Consider the following 14,393-nt stretch of genomic DNA (forward strand, 5'->3'; position numbering starts at 1 on the left):
TCCTGCATCAGCCTCCAGAGTAGTTGGGATTACAGGCGTGTGCCACCATCCCTGGCTAAATTTTGTATTTTTATTAAAGATGGGGTTTCACCGTGTTGGCCAGGCTGGTCTCGAACTCCTGACCTCAGGTGTTCCACCTGCCTCAGCCTCCCAAAGTGCTGGGATTACAGGTGTGAGCCACTGCACCCAGCCTCTTAATTTTTGAAAATTAAAAAAATTCTTTTGTAGAGACAGGGTCTAATTTTGTTGCCCAGGCTGGTCGTGAACATCTGGCTTCAAATGATCCTACTGTCTTGGCCTCCCAAAGTGTTGGGATGACAGGCGTGTGCCACTGTACCCAGCCTGGATATTTCTTTATTTTCTCCATTCCATGGCTTTGCTGTTTTATAAAACTGCAGTGGTTAACATTTATACTCTAGGCCCAGATTCTTCCAGTCTCTTCTGAGTTTGACACCAGGGAATATATCATAGAAGGGTCTGATTGTTCTCCTTAGTATTTATTACAAAAGTTGTCCCTTGAAATGTTATTTTTTTCTTGATAATCTGTACTAAGCACTGATATCTATTAATTTTTCTAAACTTTTCCTCTTCCATTTTTAGCAGTTGGCATCTCCTACGGAGATGGGCTCCTTTTGTTTTCTTTAACATCTACAACATAAAGTAATGTATTTTCTTCTAATGATACAAGTTAATTTTTTTCTGTACACCTTGATTTTTAATCTTTTTAATTTAAGAGCTAAATTTTTAACTTTTTTTTTTTTTTGAGACGGAGTCTCGCTCTGTCATCCAGGCTGGAGTGCAGTGGCATGATCTCGGCTCACTGCAAGTTCTGTCTCCTGGGTTCACGCCATTCTCCTGCCTCAGCCTCCTTAGTAGCTGGGACTACAGGCACCTGCCACTACGCCCGGCTAATTTTTTGTATTTTTAGTAGAGACAGGGTTTCCCTATGTTGCCCAGGCTGGTCTCAAACTCCTGACCTCAGGTGATCCACTGCTTCATCCTCCCAGTTTGCTGGGATTACAGGCAAGAGCCACCACACATGGCCAAATTTTTGTATTTTTACTAGAGATGGGATTTCACCATGTTGGCCAGGCTGGTCTTACACTGCTGACCTCAAGTGATCTGGCCATCTCAGCCTCCCAAAGTCCTGGGATTACAGGTGTGAGCCACTGCGCCCAGCCCCAGGTGTTATTTTTGCTTGTGCCATATATCTACATTAAAAAAAATAGAAAGCAAAAATTAGGTTAACATTGCGCATGAAGTTTTGCATTTTGCTTTTTTGTTTCTTACAATAATTTATTTAGTCAATACCTATTGAAGAACAGAAGTTTGTTTTTGTTTTTGTTTTTTTCCAATTTTCTTGCTAGTAAAACAAAATGCTGTAGTTAAAACTCTTGTGTGTGGCCAGGCGCAGTGGCTCACGCCTGTAATCTGAGCACTTTGGGAGGCCAAGGCAGGTGGATCACTTGAGGTCAGGATTTGAGACCAGCCTGGCCAACATGGTGAAACCTGGTCTCTACTAAAAATACAGAAATTAGCTGGGCATGGTGGCATGTGCCTGTAATTCCAGGTACTTGGGAGGCTGAGGCAGGAGAATCGCTTGAACCCAGAAGGCGGGGGTTGCAGTGAGCCAAGATCACACCCGCTGTACTCTAGCCTGGGCGAAAGTGAGACTCTGCTTCAAAAAAAAAACAAAAACAAAAACCCTTGTATGTCTATCTTTATACTCTTATGCTAATATATTTTCAGGCTACATTACTAGAAATAGCATTGCCTATCTTAGAGGGTTTTGTTTTTTTTTTTTTTTTTTAAGACAGAGTCTTGCTCTTCACCCAGGCTGGAGTACAGTGGTGCAATTTTGGCTCACTGCAACCTCTGCCTTCCAGGCTTAGGTGATCCTCCTGCCTCAGCCTCCCAAGTAGCTGGGACCACAGGCATATGTCACCACGCCTGGCTAATTTTTGTAGTTTTGGTAGAGACGGGGTTTCACTGTGTTGCCCAGGCTGGTCCCAAACTCCTGGCCTCAAGTGATCCACCCACCTCAGCCTCCCAAAGTGCTGGGATTACAGGCATGAGCCACCACTCCCAGTTCACCAAACTGCCTTCTGAAAAAACTCTAATAGTTTATATTCTCTCCAAGAATACAATTTTCCTGCATCCTCATCAGTATTAATGCTTTTATTTTATCCTAATTTGCTAGACCACATGTCTGCTTGATTTTTAAAAAACTAGATAACAATCTGTTGCTGAAAATTAGAGGCTAAGCTTTTTCACTGTCCCTTAACATTTTGGTATTTTTGTGAGTAGCAGGAAAGAGCTCAGAGGAGAGAAATTAGATAATAATGGTGTTCACAGGATGTCTCATGTATGACTCCATTTGTGTTTTCCAGCTTGAAGTACATCTGGATTCCTTATGTGTGCATGTTAGCAGCATTTGGCGTATGTTCTCCTGAACTTTGGATGACACTTTTCAAGTGGCTTCGATTAAGAACTGTACACCCAATATTGTTGGTGAGTCATTATTTCGTGTTAAGTATTTGTTTCTCTTCTGATTATATAAAATCAAAGCTAATAAGTGGAAACTACATTGAATACAATTGAAATAGCATGAGTAAATTACATGATGACTTACAGGTAGAAAAACAGATCCTGTGCAAAACATTTTTTAAAATAATTTCTGGGCTGGGCACGGTGGCTCACGCATGTAATCCCAGCACTTTGGGAGGCTGAGATGGGTGGATCACTTGAGGCCAGGAGTTCGAGACCAGCCTGGCCAACATGGTAAAACCCTGTCTCTACTTAAAATACAAAAAAAACTAGCTGGGCATGGTGGCACATGCCTGTAGTCCCAGCTACTCGAGAGGCTGAGAATTGAGAATTGCTTGAACCCAGGAGGCAGAGGTTGCAGTAAGCCAAAATCACACCACTGCACTGCAGCCTGGCAACAGAGCAAGACTTTGTCTCAAAAAATAAAAATTAAAAAAAAAATTCTGATTATCAAAGTAATGCATTTTAATGCATACAACTTTAAAAATAAAAGGTAAAAATGTGAGTGAATCAGTAATATGAGAGGCCACCAAGAATTAATTTTTATAATATCTTTCTTGGTTTGATTTAGAACTATGGTATATTTTCTATATGAATGGAACATTCCATTCTGCCTGCTGTGTGCTTGGGATACAAAGATAATTATAGCATAGTTAATTTCATCAAGTGGATTATAATCTCTGGGCGTAAAAACAGATAATAAGAATTCGACCCTCTGTCCCCTGCTCCCTCCGCTTCCACTTTCTCCAACCTGCCAGCTCTTCCTTCTCTCCCTGTCCTGCCTCCTAAAAAACAAAAAGAACTTTTCATAGGGTTCTTTTAGAACATAGGGAAGGGCTACTTAATTCTGTTTTTCTTTTTTTTTAGGCACTCAAATAAGGCTTTCCAATCTGAGATTAGAAAGATATTTAGTTATTAGGCAAATGAAGGGGAAAGAGAGGGTATTCATGGTAGAAGGAATAGACACAGAGGTAGGCAAAGAACATGATGTAATCAAAGGGACTGGGAAAAAGGCACAATATATTTCGTTTTCTTGGCACACAAAGTGTGAGGTAGGTAGGGGTGGTCAAGAAATGAGACTGGAGAAATGGAGGAAGGTGAGGCCATGGGGTCCCTGAGTGTCATGCTGCGGAGCTGGCTCTCATGCCGTCGGCAGTGGGAAGGAATTGGGATATGTATGCCTCATGGAAAGCGAGAGAGTCAGACTTGTATTTTCTATTTGCTCACTCTGACAATTCTGTGAAGGATAGTCCACAGGCAACAAACTTCAGTCACAGAGGAGGCAGAGTGGATAGAAGTAATTGAAGCTTCAATTTATTGAATGCTCATTATGTCAGGTACTGTTTGAAGCATTTCACATGCTATTCAGTCTTAGATTTTCTCTGTTTTATAGATAAAAACAAGGCTTTAATTGGTTAAATAACTTGCTTGAGATTGCCAAGCTTGTAAGTATGGAAATCATGATTCACGCCCAGGATTTTCTTTTCTTTTTTTTTTTTTTTTGAGACAGAGTCTGACTCTCCCAGGCTGGAGTGCAGTGGCACAGTCGTGGTTCACTGTAGCCTTAAACTCCTGGGCTTAAGCAATCCTCCTTCCTCATCCTCCTGAGTAGCTGGGACTTCAGGCACGCTCCACCATGACCAGCTAATTAAAACATTTTTTTTTTTTTAGAGACAGGGTCTCTCTGTGTTGCTCAGGCTGGTCTCAAACTCCTAGACTCAAGCAATCCTCCCACCTTGGCCCCCTAAGTTCTGGAATTATAGGAGTGAGCTACCGCACCCAGCCACACCCAGGTTTTTCTGACTCCAAAGCTCATTCGATTAACAGTATGCCAGATTGGAATGAAAAAAGTAGTTAGAAGATCAGTAAGCCTCACTGCGTATTAAGTATGGGGAAATGAGGAACAGGGAGATATCTTAGATGTTTCCTAGGTTTCTGGTGGATCATAGGGTCACTAAAAGACATGGGACAGTAGGCAGAACAGGTTTTATTAGAGCAGGACGATGATACATTATCTTTAATGATATTCGTGTCGTATTTTACCAGTCTTATTTCGAGGAGAGTTTATGCATTCTTATTTTAACAGACTAGTGTACTGATGTATATTAGCTATTTTTTTTGTGTTAATTCATTGTCTTTTTTGTTGATAGCTTTTCATGTAGTAGTGTACTATCCTTTGTAAGATCTGTATAACATAGATTTCTGGCAAATTTTTCAAATATCGACTTGCCATTTGAAATTATGAGCATTACCTTTTTAATGTTCTGCGTTAAATTTTTATAGTAAATGTTTATGTCTCACTTTACTTCCAAGTTAATATCTTTGAAAGTCATTAGTTTTCACCCGTCTCATTCTGTGAACTAGGTTCTATGTTGACTTCATTTTTTTTGAAATTTTGTATAACTATAGAGATATATGATTGATCATAGAGTAGTGTCTATTACCTCTAACATGTATTCTGAAATGTATTTATCTGTAATCCTTTTTGCTTTCATATTTTAGGCTCTTATTCTGAGCATGGCTGTGCCTACTATAATAGGTCTCAGCTTATGGAAAGAGGTAAAAAAATTAGATTTTTATATTAATAAAATGTACTTTATCTACAAGGGTAGTGATAAATTTGTATGTGTGGGTAGGAAACATGTTGAGACACTATCCTAACAAAATAAAATGTAATATTCTTAGTAATGCTTAATTTTTTTTGTTATTAGGAACATTGTAGAAGAGCTAAAACATTTCTAGAATGCCACCTGATGCTGTTTTCTGCAGTCTAATGCTAGTGTTAATTCAGTTTATAATTGGCAAAGGAAATTGCTGAGTAAATAGGAATTAATATTAAAACACATTTTGTTAACTCCAAAACTTTATCATCTATGAAATGATATAAATTCTGCAAATTATTGGAACTGAAAATTTATTTATTTAATTATATTGTGTGTGCCTGAAAGATACAACTGATGATCAATTTATTATTGTTTGGTAATGACAAAATTATTTGTTGAGTCAAAGCAGTGAACTAACCATAAAATAGATTATTTGGATTGAGAAAAATAAGCAGGCCATTGAAGGAAAGCAAAGAGATCCATCATGACATTTTTTCCATGCGAAAGGTGTTGTAATATCATTTGCCTTAAGTTAGTCTGTTAGTCTTTTGAAATACTGTGGAACTGTTTTAAACTTTCTAATTACTGACATATACCTTTTGGGGCTTTTTTTTTTTTTTTTTGCATTTTAGTTTTTTCCAAGATTAATGACAGAATTAATGGAACTACAGGAATTCTATGACCCAGATACAGTGGAACTTATGACCTGGATAAAGTAAGGATTGAAGTGCCCAAGACTATTATTAAGCTATTAATTAATCACTGCATGCTATCTAATGAATTCACAGAAAATAATAAATTAATACTTCTCCAAATTTTTTCATCAAACTCAGGAGTTTTAGGGATATTTAGGTTTTGTTGGACTTAGTGATTCTAATTTTCTGCTCATCTCCATGGGCTTGAAAATATAGCCTTGGTCGGTATGAGATTTGAAAGTGCCATTGTCAAACTAAGTGTTTGGGATAAAAAAGAAGAGCTATCCTTTTATTTAGAGAGTCAAGGGGATGCTTATTCTGGCCTGTGTTGGAGGTGAATTGTCAGTGGATAACTAGCTTTGATAACCAGGGGTTTTAGATTTTAATGCCCACACAGGACAGGAGATGTGGTCTTAGGCCTGTGGAAGCAGGGAATTGGAATTGAGAACCCCCCAACACACACATATGTAACTCAGGGACCCTCAGAAGGCTACACTGACAATGAAAGGATAGAAGAGCAAATACCTAGTCAGTGGAAGGATGGAATAGCAAGATACCAGACAGTAGAGAAGGAAGATAAGAAAGCATGTCTCTCTCGCATTCATCTCTTGGTCAGAAAAATTCTCCCCTCTCAATTTGTAGCAATGGATCTGAATTCATGTGGGTTTATAGTTTGAAATTATACTTGTCTAGTGTAATTTGAAATTATGCTTGTCTAATCTAAGAAACCCCAAATTAAGAAATTAGTATTAAAAGTGGTTTGGGGTTGGTCTGGAATGCATGACACATCTTCAACCCATGTTATACAGGATTCCATAAGAAAGTTTCATGAAGGTAAGCTCTAAAATTATAAAACACATAAGCAGTTCAACGAAGCTTGTCATAAACAGCAGAATTAGACCTCTAGCTATTTCTGATAATAAAATTTGTGTCATCATTTAGGGTTTGCTGCATAACAGAATGCCACAAAACTTAGTGGCTTACAAACAATAAACGTGTTATTCCACACCATCTTGAGAATTAGCAGGGTTAGGGTGCTGGGGAGGATTCTTTTGGTCTGGGCCAGCTCTACTGGGACTGGATAGTCTGGCAGGGTCTCTGTCACAAGTCTAGGGTTGGCTCTGTGTCAGCTGAGGGGATCAAACTGACTTGGCCCTCTGTCTCTCATCATCTAGCAGGTTAGCTTGGGCTTGTTTACAAGGTGGTAGTTGTAGAATTCCCAAGAGCAGCAAGAGAGGGCAATTCTCAATGTCAAGCATGTTTTAAGTCACTGCTTACACGGTGCTTACTATTGTCCTATTGGCCAAAGCAAGTCACATGATTATGACTGGCGTTCCCTCCAAGACCATGACCATAGGGAGAGGAATTATTGTGGCCATTTTTGTAACCAGTCTATTCCATGGATGGAGACTACGAAATAACTACATTGAAATTTATTAAAGACGTAAAAGAAGATAAGACATGAAAAAGTGATGAAATACTATCAAAAAAGACCAGAAAAATATGGGAAAAAAGACAAAAAGTGTTTCTAGAAATTTTAAATTGATTTATAGAATAGGTATACAGAAACAAGAATAGGTTTTATTATAATGTCTTGTTACTATAACATATCTTCTATTTTATAAAAATAGTTTTCTTTAGATCATCCTTAACTATTGCCCATTAATACTTTTTGTGAATTCTATTTGCTATTGTTGAATACTGCCTTGTGTTGTCATTAACAAAAGAGAAAGTTACATCTCTGTATGATTTACCACAGTATTTTCAAAGACAGCAAAGGCCCAAACAATTACCTATTGAACATTTATGTTACTGGGTACAATTACTGTGTTTTATATCTGCTTCCTCACTATTGAGGACTGTGGCCATATATGCCATCTCTTTCTTTCGATAGCCTGGCACCATCCCTAGCACATAGAGGTGGGTGCTTAATGTTAAATTCAGACAGTGAATAAATAAGTGAATGTATTAGAACAGCCCTTTGGGATCTGCTTGTAGATTTTCCACCTTGCAACTAGCATCTGTCTGGGACTTGGGATAATGATTCAGAGTGGAGAAGTCCTATATTTTCCACCTGGAGACAGACACATGGGTAAAGACAGAGAAGGAGCAGAAGGAGAGGTGGATTTGGAAGAAGTTGGGTTGTAGGTAGTTAATTTGCAAAAGATGGAGTTGAGAATTCACAGTATCACCACTGAACTAGTCACCTTATCTAAAATAATATATTCTGGTTACTATCTCCTTACTCTGCATTATTTTTAATCATATTATCACCACCCAATATATATGTTTACTTCTTATTGTCTTCCCCCTGCTCCCTCTTTTTAGAAAAGTTTCTGTATCTTCAGCACAAGTGTCTGGTGCATAGTTAGGTGCCCGTTTTTTTTTTAATGAATCCATAAATGAAATGAAAACTGACATTGAAATTTAAATGTATAAACATTGTAAGTTGTCTGGTGTTTCAGAGTTGATATAGATCAGTGATCTAAATAGTATACTTGCCTTTTCAGTGTCCAAATCTTTATGGTTCTTTGCAGAAGGCAAGCTCCAGTTGCAGCTGTGTTTGCAGGGAGTCCACAGTTAATGGGTGCGATTAAATTATGCACTGGATGGATGGTGACAAGTTTGCCTCTTTACAATGATGATGATCTTCTCAAGAGAAATGAAAATGTAAGGCATTTTGAATTCTACATTTGGATCTCTTTTCCAGCACTTTGTATTTTAGCATAGTCTGCAGTATACGTATGCTTCTAGGTAGCTAGGAAAGTCCAAACAATTTTAAAAGAGTTAATTAACTTCTATTTCGGAAAACCCGTGTAATTAGTAATACATTTAACCAAGAGGAGACCCAAAATTAAAATATTAAGTTCTTTGTTTTGTGAATAATATTGATATGTTTCTAAGAAAAATATCTAATGTTCCACAAAGTGTCAAGGGACCTAATGTGTAATATTTTACCCAGGCTGGAATACAGTTGTGCAATCTCAGCTCACTGCAACCTCCCCTTCCTGGGTTCAAGCGATTCTCCTGCCTCAGCCTCTTGAGTAGCTAGGATTATAGGCACCCACCACCACAGCCGGCTAACATTTTTTTAATTCACCCAGGCTGAAGTACAGTGGCACAATCTCGGCTCACTGCAACCTCCGCTTCCTGGGTTCAAGTGATTCTCCTGCCTCTGCCTCCTGAGTAGCTGGGATTACAGGCACGCGCCACCACAGCTGGCTAACATTCTTTTTAAAATATTGTTCTCAATCAAATTTTTATTTTATTTTTTATTTTTTATTTTTTTTGAGACAGAGTCTTGCTCTGTCACCCAGGCTGGAGTGCAATGGTGTGATCTCGGCTCACTGCAACCTCTGCCTCCCGATTCAAGTGATTCTCCTGCCTCAGTCTCCCGAGTAGCTGGGATTACAGGCACCTGCCACCATGACCAGTTAATTTTTGTATTTTTTAGTAGAGACAGGTTTTCACCATATTGGTCAGGCTGGTGGCGAACTCCTGACCTCAGGTGATCCGCCTGCCTTGGCTTCCCAAAATGCTGGGATTACAGGCGTGAGTCACTGTGCCCAGCCCTCAATCCAATTTTTAAAAGAAGACTGTCAATTAATGTCTTGGTACTACACTTTGTCTTTCTCAGCTAAAGTTCTATTATTGCTTATAAAACACTAATTTATTTTTTAATAAATGGGCAGTTATTGACTCAGTATAACATTAGAATGGTATCTAATTATAGTTTAGATAATATATTATTTTGAATGTTTGATATAGATTTAAATGGTAACTTCATATCTGAAAGCAATGATGAACTGAACCTGAGTTCCCAATATTCTGTTTTTCAATTTTAGATAATTTCATACAGTTTTTAAGCATATTCTAAGTTAAGGAAGACATACAGTAATATAGAGATTAAGAATGCAGACTCAGGAATCAGAGTACCTGAACCCAAATGCTAGCTCTGCTGTTTATCAGCTTTGTGACCTTGAGTGAGTTACTAAATCTGGAGATTAGGTGAGAATAATAGTTCTCACCTCCTACTTGTGAGAATTAAATGAGATAATGTACAATGCCTGAAACACAGTAAAATTTTAAAGTTAGCTATTATGTTATTACTTTGTACTATTAAGTGGTCGTTGCATGCATACACGTACACATGGACACACACAAGGTACAAAGAGGAGTAAAAAAGCAGGAACAGTCAAACAATTCTGCCTACAAAAATCTAAGAAGTTGTCATAAAAGGCAGTCCCTCAATCTGGGCTTTGAAGGATGATTAGAAACTTGTTTGGAAAAGAAATATATATGATTCCAGGCTGAAAAAGTAACATGAGCTAAGGAATTTGTATAATCTTGAAACTGGAAAAGAAAATGAGGCTGAATTCTGACAGACCTGGAATATCATGCTGAAAAATTTAGACTTATCCTTGAAGCAGTTAAGAGACATGACTTTTAGTAAACCTGGCAGTGGAATGATTAGATCTGCTTTGAAGACTTAATTATGGTCATGGCAGAAAGAACAGATTGAAGCAGGCAGGGGAGAGATCAGAGATGGGGAGATCTACCTGAGAATGATTCCTCGAGAGACAGCAGCCATCTCTGAAGAGTATTTGCTGCACTTCCAAAACATAGAGTTGCTTAGGCAAAATATAGATGGCATATTCCTGAATTTTATTTTTTGTGGATTTAAAACAACCAACTCTGTGACTTTGTTTTCTTTTGATTGGTCTTTTCTAATATGGTATTTCAGAGTTACTTGTAATTAGGTCAGAGTTCTAGTTAGGTTCTAATTTAATTTAAACATTTTAGAGTTTTAAGTTTTATGTAACTTGTCTATGAGAAAAAGTAACCACGGTTTTTCAGACCTTTGTCTTTCTCTACGGTGTGTAGCACATAGCAGGTATTAAGTAAACTTGTTGTTAAGCTAAAATCCAAACTGAACTTCATAAATGAGACCATGTCGTTTATTTATTTTTAATTACAATTTTGTTTTTGGAGATGAGTCTTGCTCAGGCTGGAGTGCAGTGGCACAATCTTGGCTCACTGCAGCCTCTGCCTCCCAGGTTCAAACAGTTCTCCTGCCTCAACCTCCCGAGTAGCTGGGACTACAGGCGCACGCCACCACGCCTGGCTAATATTTTATATTTTAGTAGAGACAAGGTTTCACCATGTTGCCCAGGCTGGTCTTGAACTCCTGAGCTCAGGCAATCTGCCTACCTCTGCCTCCCAAAGTGCTAGGATTACAGGCGTGAGCCACCATGCCCGGCCATTTATTTATTTATTTATATTTTTAATTATTTTATTTTTTTGAGATGGAGTCTCGCTCTTGTATGGTATGAATTTAAATGGTAACTTCATATCTGAAAGCAATGATGAACTGAACCTGAGTTCCCAATATTCTGTTTTTCAATTTTAGAGAATTTCATAAAGGCTGGAGTGCAGTGACGTGATCTTGGCTCACTGCAACCTCCATCTCCCAGGTTTAAGCGATTCTTCTGCCTCAGACTCCCAAGTAGCTGGGACTACTGGTTCATGCCACCGTGCCCAGCTAATTTTCGTATTTTTAGTAGAGATGGGGTTTTGCCGTGTTGGCCAGGCTGGCCTCAAACTCCTGACCTCAATTGATCTGCCTGCCTGGGTCTCCCAAAGTGCTGGGATTACAGGTGTGAGAAACTGCACCTGGCTGACCATATCAGTTAAATTAGACAGAGTCTCTAATTCATAATATGTGGCTAATCTTTGTATAATCCCCTGGGCCAGTGATTCCTAACCTGGGACGATTGTTCCCTGAGGGGACATTTGGCAATGTCTGGAGACATTTTTGATTGTCGCAATGTCATAACAGGAAGAGGGGTTCTATGGGCATCTTGTGAGTAGAGACCAGGAATGCTTATCTACATTGCAGAGAACATCCTCTCTCCTGTCCCAACAAAGAATGATCTGGCCTAAAATGTGAACAGTGCAGGCCGGGCACGGTGGCTCAAGTCTGTAATCCCAGCACTTTGGGAGGCCAAGATGGGCGGCTCATGAGGTCAGGAGATCGAGACCATCCTGGCTAACATGGTGAAACCCCGTCTCTACTAAAAATATACAAAAAATTAGCCAGGCATGGTGGCGGGTGCCTGTAGTTCCAGCTACTTGGGAGGCTGAGGCAGGAGAATGGCGTGAACCCGGGAGGCGGAGCTTGCAGTGAGCTGAGATGGGCCACTGCACTCCAGCCTGGGTGACAGAGCAAGACTCCGTCTCAAAAAAAAAAAATTGTGAATAGTGCTAAGGTTGAGAAACTCTGCTCTAGGCTGTCAGTAATGTTACTACAATTGCATAGAATTTTTTTTTTTTTTATAAATGCCCTAATAGTATGTTTCAGTTTCTTAACACTTAAAAATAAATAAAATTGTAAATAACTATCAATAGGTATAGGCTGGATAGGATAGAACTATTCCCACTGAAACGTATTTAGTGTGAAATGAGAGAGACACTTCCTCTTGATGTATTACCATTCTGTGTGCCACAGAATGTTGAAAGTAGGTATTCCTAACATGTCAGTTGACATGGGAACTGAGGGTACTAGCTAGGCAGCTATGGTGACAGGTAGGAGGCAGCTACTGGATATTCTGCAAATAGATTGGAATCTTATTCATTCTAGATTTCAAATCTCAGTATTTTCAGGACAAATAGTATATGATACTATGGGCCTAATATTTGTGATTTTATTACTTTTTGAAGGATAACAAGAGTTGATCCAATATTAACATTTCAGAAAGACTGAGAAGCTTTATTATCTAATAAGATCCAGAGCTTATTATCTAATAAGTTCAGCAAAATTACGGTAAAAAGCACCACATAATCCAAACATGAGTTTTGATAAATATATAAATGAATATTTATATTTATTTATAAAAATAAATATATTTTTCATATGTAATATTCAGTACTGAGAACACAGTAGATGCTCGATGTATGGTTTCAATTTACTGAAGTTTTAAATGTCCTTTAAAATTTATTGTAATTATATTCTTTCAGATCTACCAAATCTATTCAAAGCGATCTGCTGAGGATATTTATAAAATACTGACATCTTACAAAGCTAATTACCTAATTGTAGAGGATGCTATCTGCAATGAGGTGGGAACCATGAGAGGCTGTAGGGTTAAAGATTTATTAGACATTGCAAATGGCCATGTAAGTAACCATTTGGAAAGTTATTTATTTATTTATTTTAGAAAAATGATTTTACTTAAACTCGTAATCTTTAAACTTTATTTTTGGAACTTAACTAAGAATATAATTGAGTTATGTAATAATGGGGACAGCTTATTAAAAGTAGTTTGAAGTATTTTTTCAACATACAAAAGAAAATGCCAGCCTTGGTAGGATGCATGATAAGGTTCTTTAGAGCAGTGATAATGGATTATGGAAACATTGCCTTCTAAATTTTAGGATTAAATCTTTTAAAAATTGGAAGCCTTCATACTGGTTTCTCAGTGTCAATGGAAAGTTCAGGAGTATAGTGGGCATGTGACTCGCTTATGAAGAGGCTTCTGTTTGCTAACAGATGTTTTATAGACAATGTTTAGTAGTAATGTGTTTTTTCATATAAATAATAGTCATTTGTATATTGATTGCATTTCTGCTATAAGCTTAATAAGCTTTTTAATATTATGTTTTATGTCTTTTAATAGATGGTTTGTGAAGAAGGTGACAAGCTAACCTACTCAAAGTATGGGCGATTTTGTCATGAGGTCAAAATTAACTATTCTCCATATGTGAATTATTTCACTAGAGTATACTGGAACAGATCCTACTTTGTATATAAAATCAACACTGTGATATCCTTCCAGTCTTGAAAAATAACAGAACCTTCATTTCAAAGACTACCTGAAGTAAAACGCAGTTTTCTTCTACCTACTCGGTGTCTTTTGCAGATCAGAGTATGGACATTTGAAATATTGCTGCTGCTTTCTCCCTTCTGCTCTTAACTGGATCCAGAGTTCTGTGGGAAATAGAAGATCAAGCATTACTCTCCTTTAATTAAATGTGATGTACACCACTCTGCAATATTCCAGACAGGTGTCTTCCTTACTGTTACATGGTCATTAACACTTTTACTGATTGCAACATTTTCCCCATAAAATCTTCCTTCTATTATAATATTGATCTTGAATTTGAATATGTTCTAGGTCAGAATACATTTCTCAAACAACATTTAATAAATACTTAATGTGATATAATTATTTAATAGAAGGAAAGAATTATTCCTACCTTCAAGCAAGTTTCTGAAGGTATTTTATGATGTATAACAACTGAAGTTTTACAATAAAAACTAATTTAAATGTTAGCTGAAGATATGTGGCATTTAAATTAAAATGGAAATTATATAAAGGAAAGTGATTTTTAAGGATATACATAAAGATATATCTAGAATTCTCATGATACTCTTCTCCTCATCCGCTGCTTGTATAAGTGAGCACTTTCTTAGTAATACATAGTGCATGATGTTATTGCATTTTTTAAATGACTAGTAAATGATTAGTTATTTCACTTATGCCTATTA

General features: G+C 37.7%; 1 protein-coding gene across 1 annotated transcript in view; it reads left to right on the forward strand.

Moving 5' to 3' along the window:
- Nucleotides 1–14,177, forward strand: part of DPY19L4 (dpy-19-like 4 (C. elegans)) — a 92,407-nt gene extending 78,230 nt beyond the window's left edge. Inside the window, exons 14-19 of the mRNA XM_011978683.1 lie at nt 2,391–2,511; nt 5,050–5,106; nt 5,783–5,865; nt 8,383–8,515; nt 12,863–13,021; nt 13,522–14,177. Coding sequence (XP_011834073.1) covers nt 2,391–2,511; nt 5,050–5,106; nt 5,783–5,865; nt 8,383–8,515; nt 12,863–13,021; nt 13,522–13,686 — 718 coding nt within the window. The 3' untranslated portion in view covers nt 13,687–14,177. The remainder of the gene's footprint in view (nt 1–2,390; nt 2,512–5,049; nt 5,107–5,782; nt 5,866–8,382; nt 8,516–12,862; nt 13,022–13,521) is intronic.
- Nucleotides 14,178–14,393: the final 216 nt, after the last annotated feature.

This window comes from Mandrillus leucophaeus, unplaced genomic scaffold (assembly GCF_000951045.1).
Source record: "Mandrillus leucophaeus isolate KB7577 unplaced genomic scaffold, Mleu.le_1.0 Scaffold198, whole genome shotgun sequence".
Lineage (NCBI taxonomy): Eukaryota > Metazoa > Chordata > Mammalia > Primates > Cercopithecidae > Mandrillus > Mandrillus leucophaeus.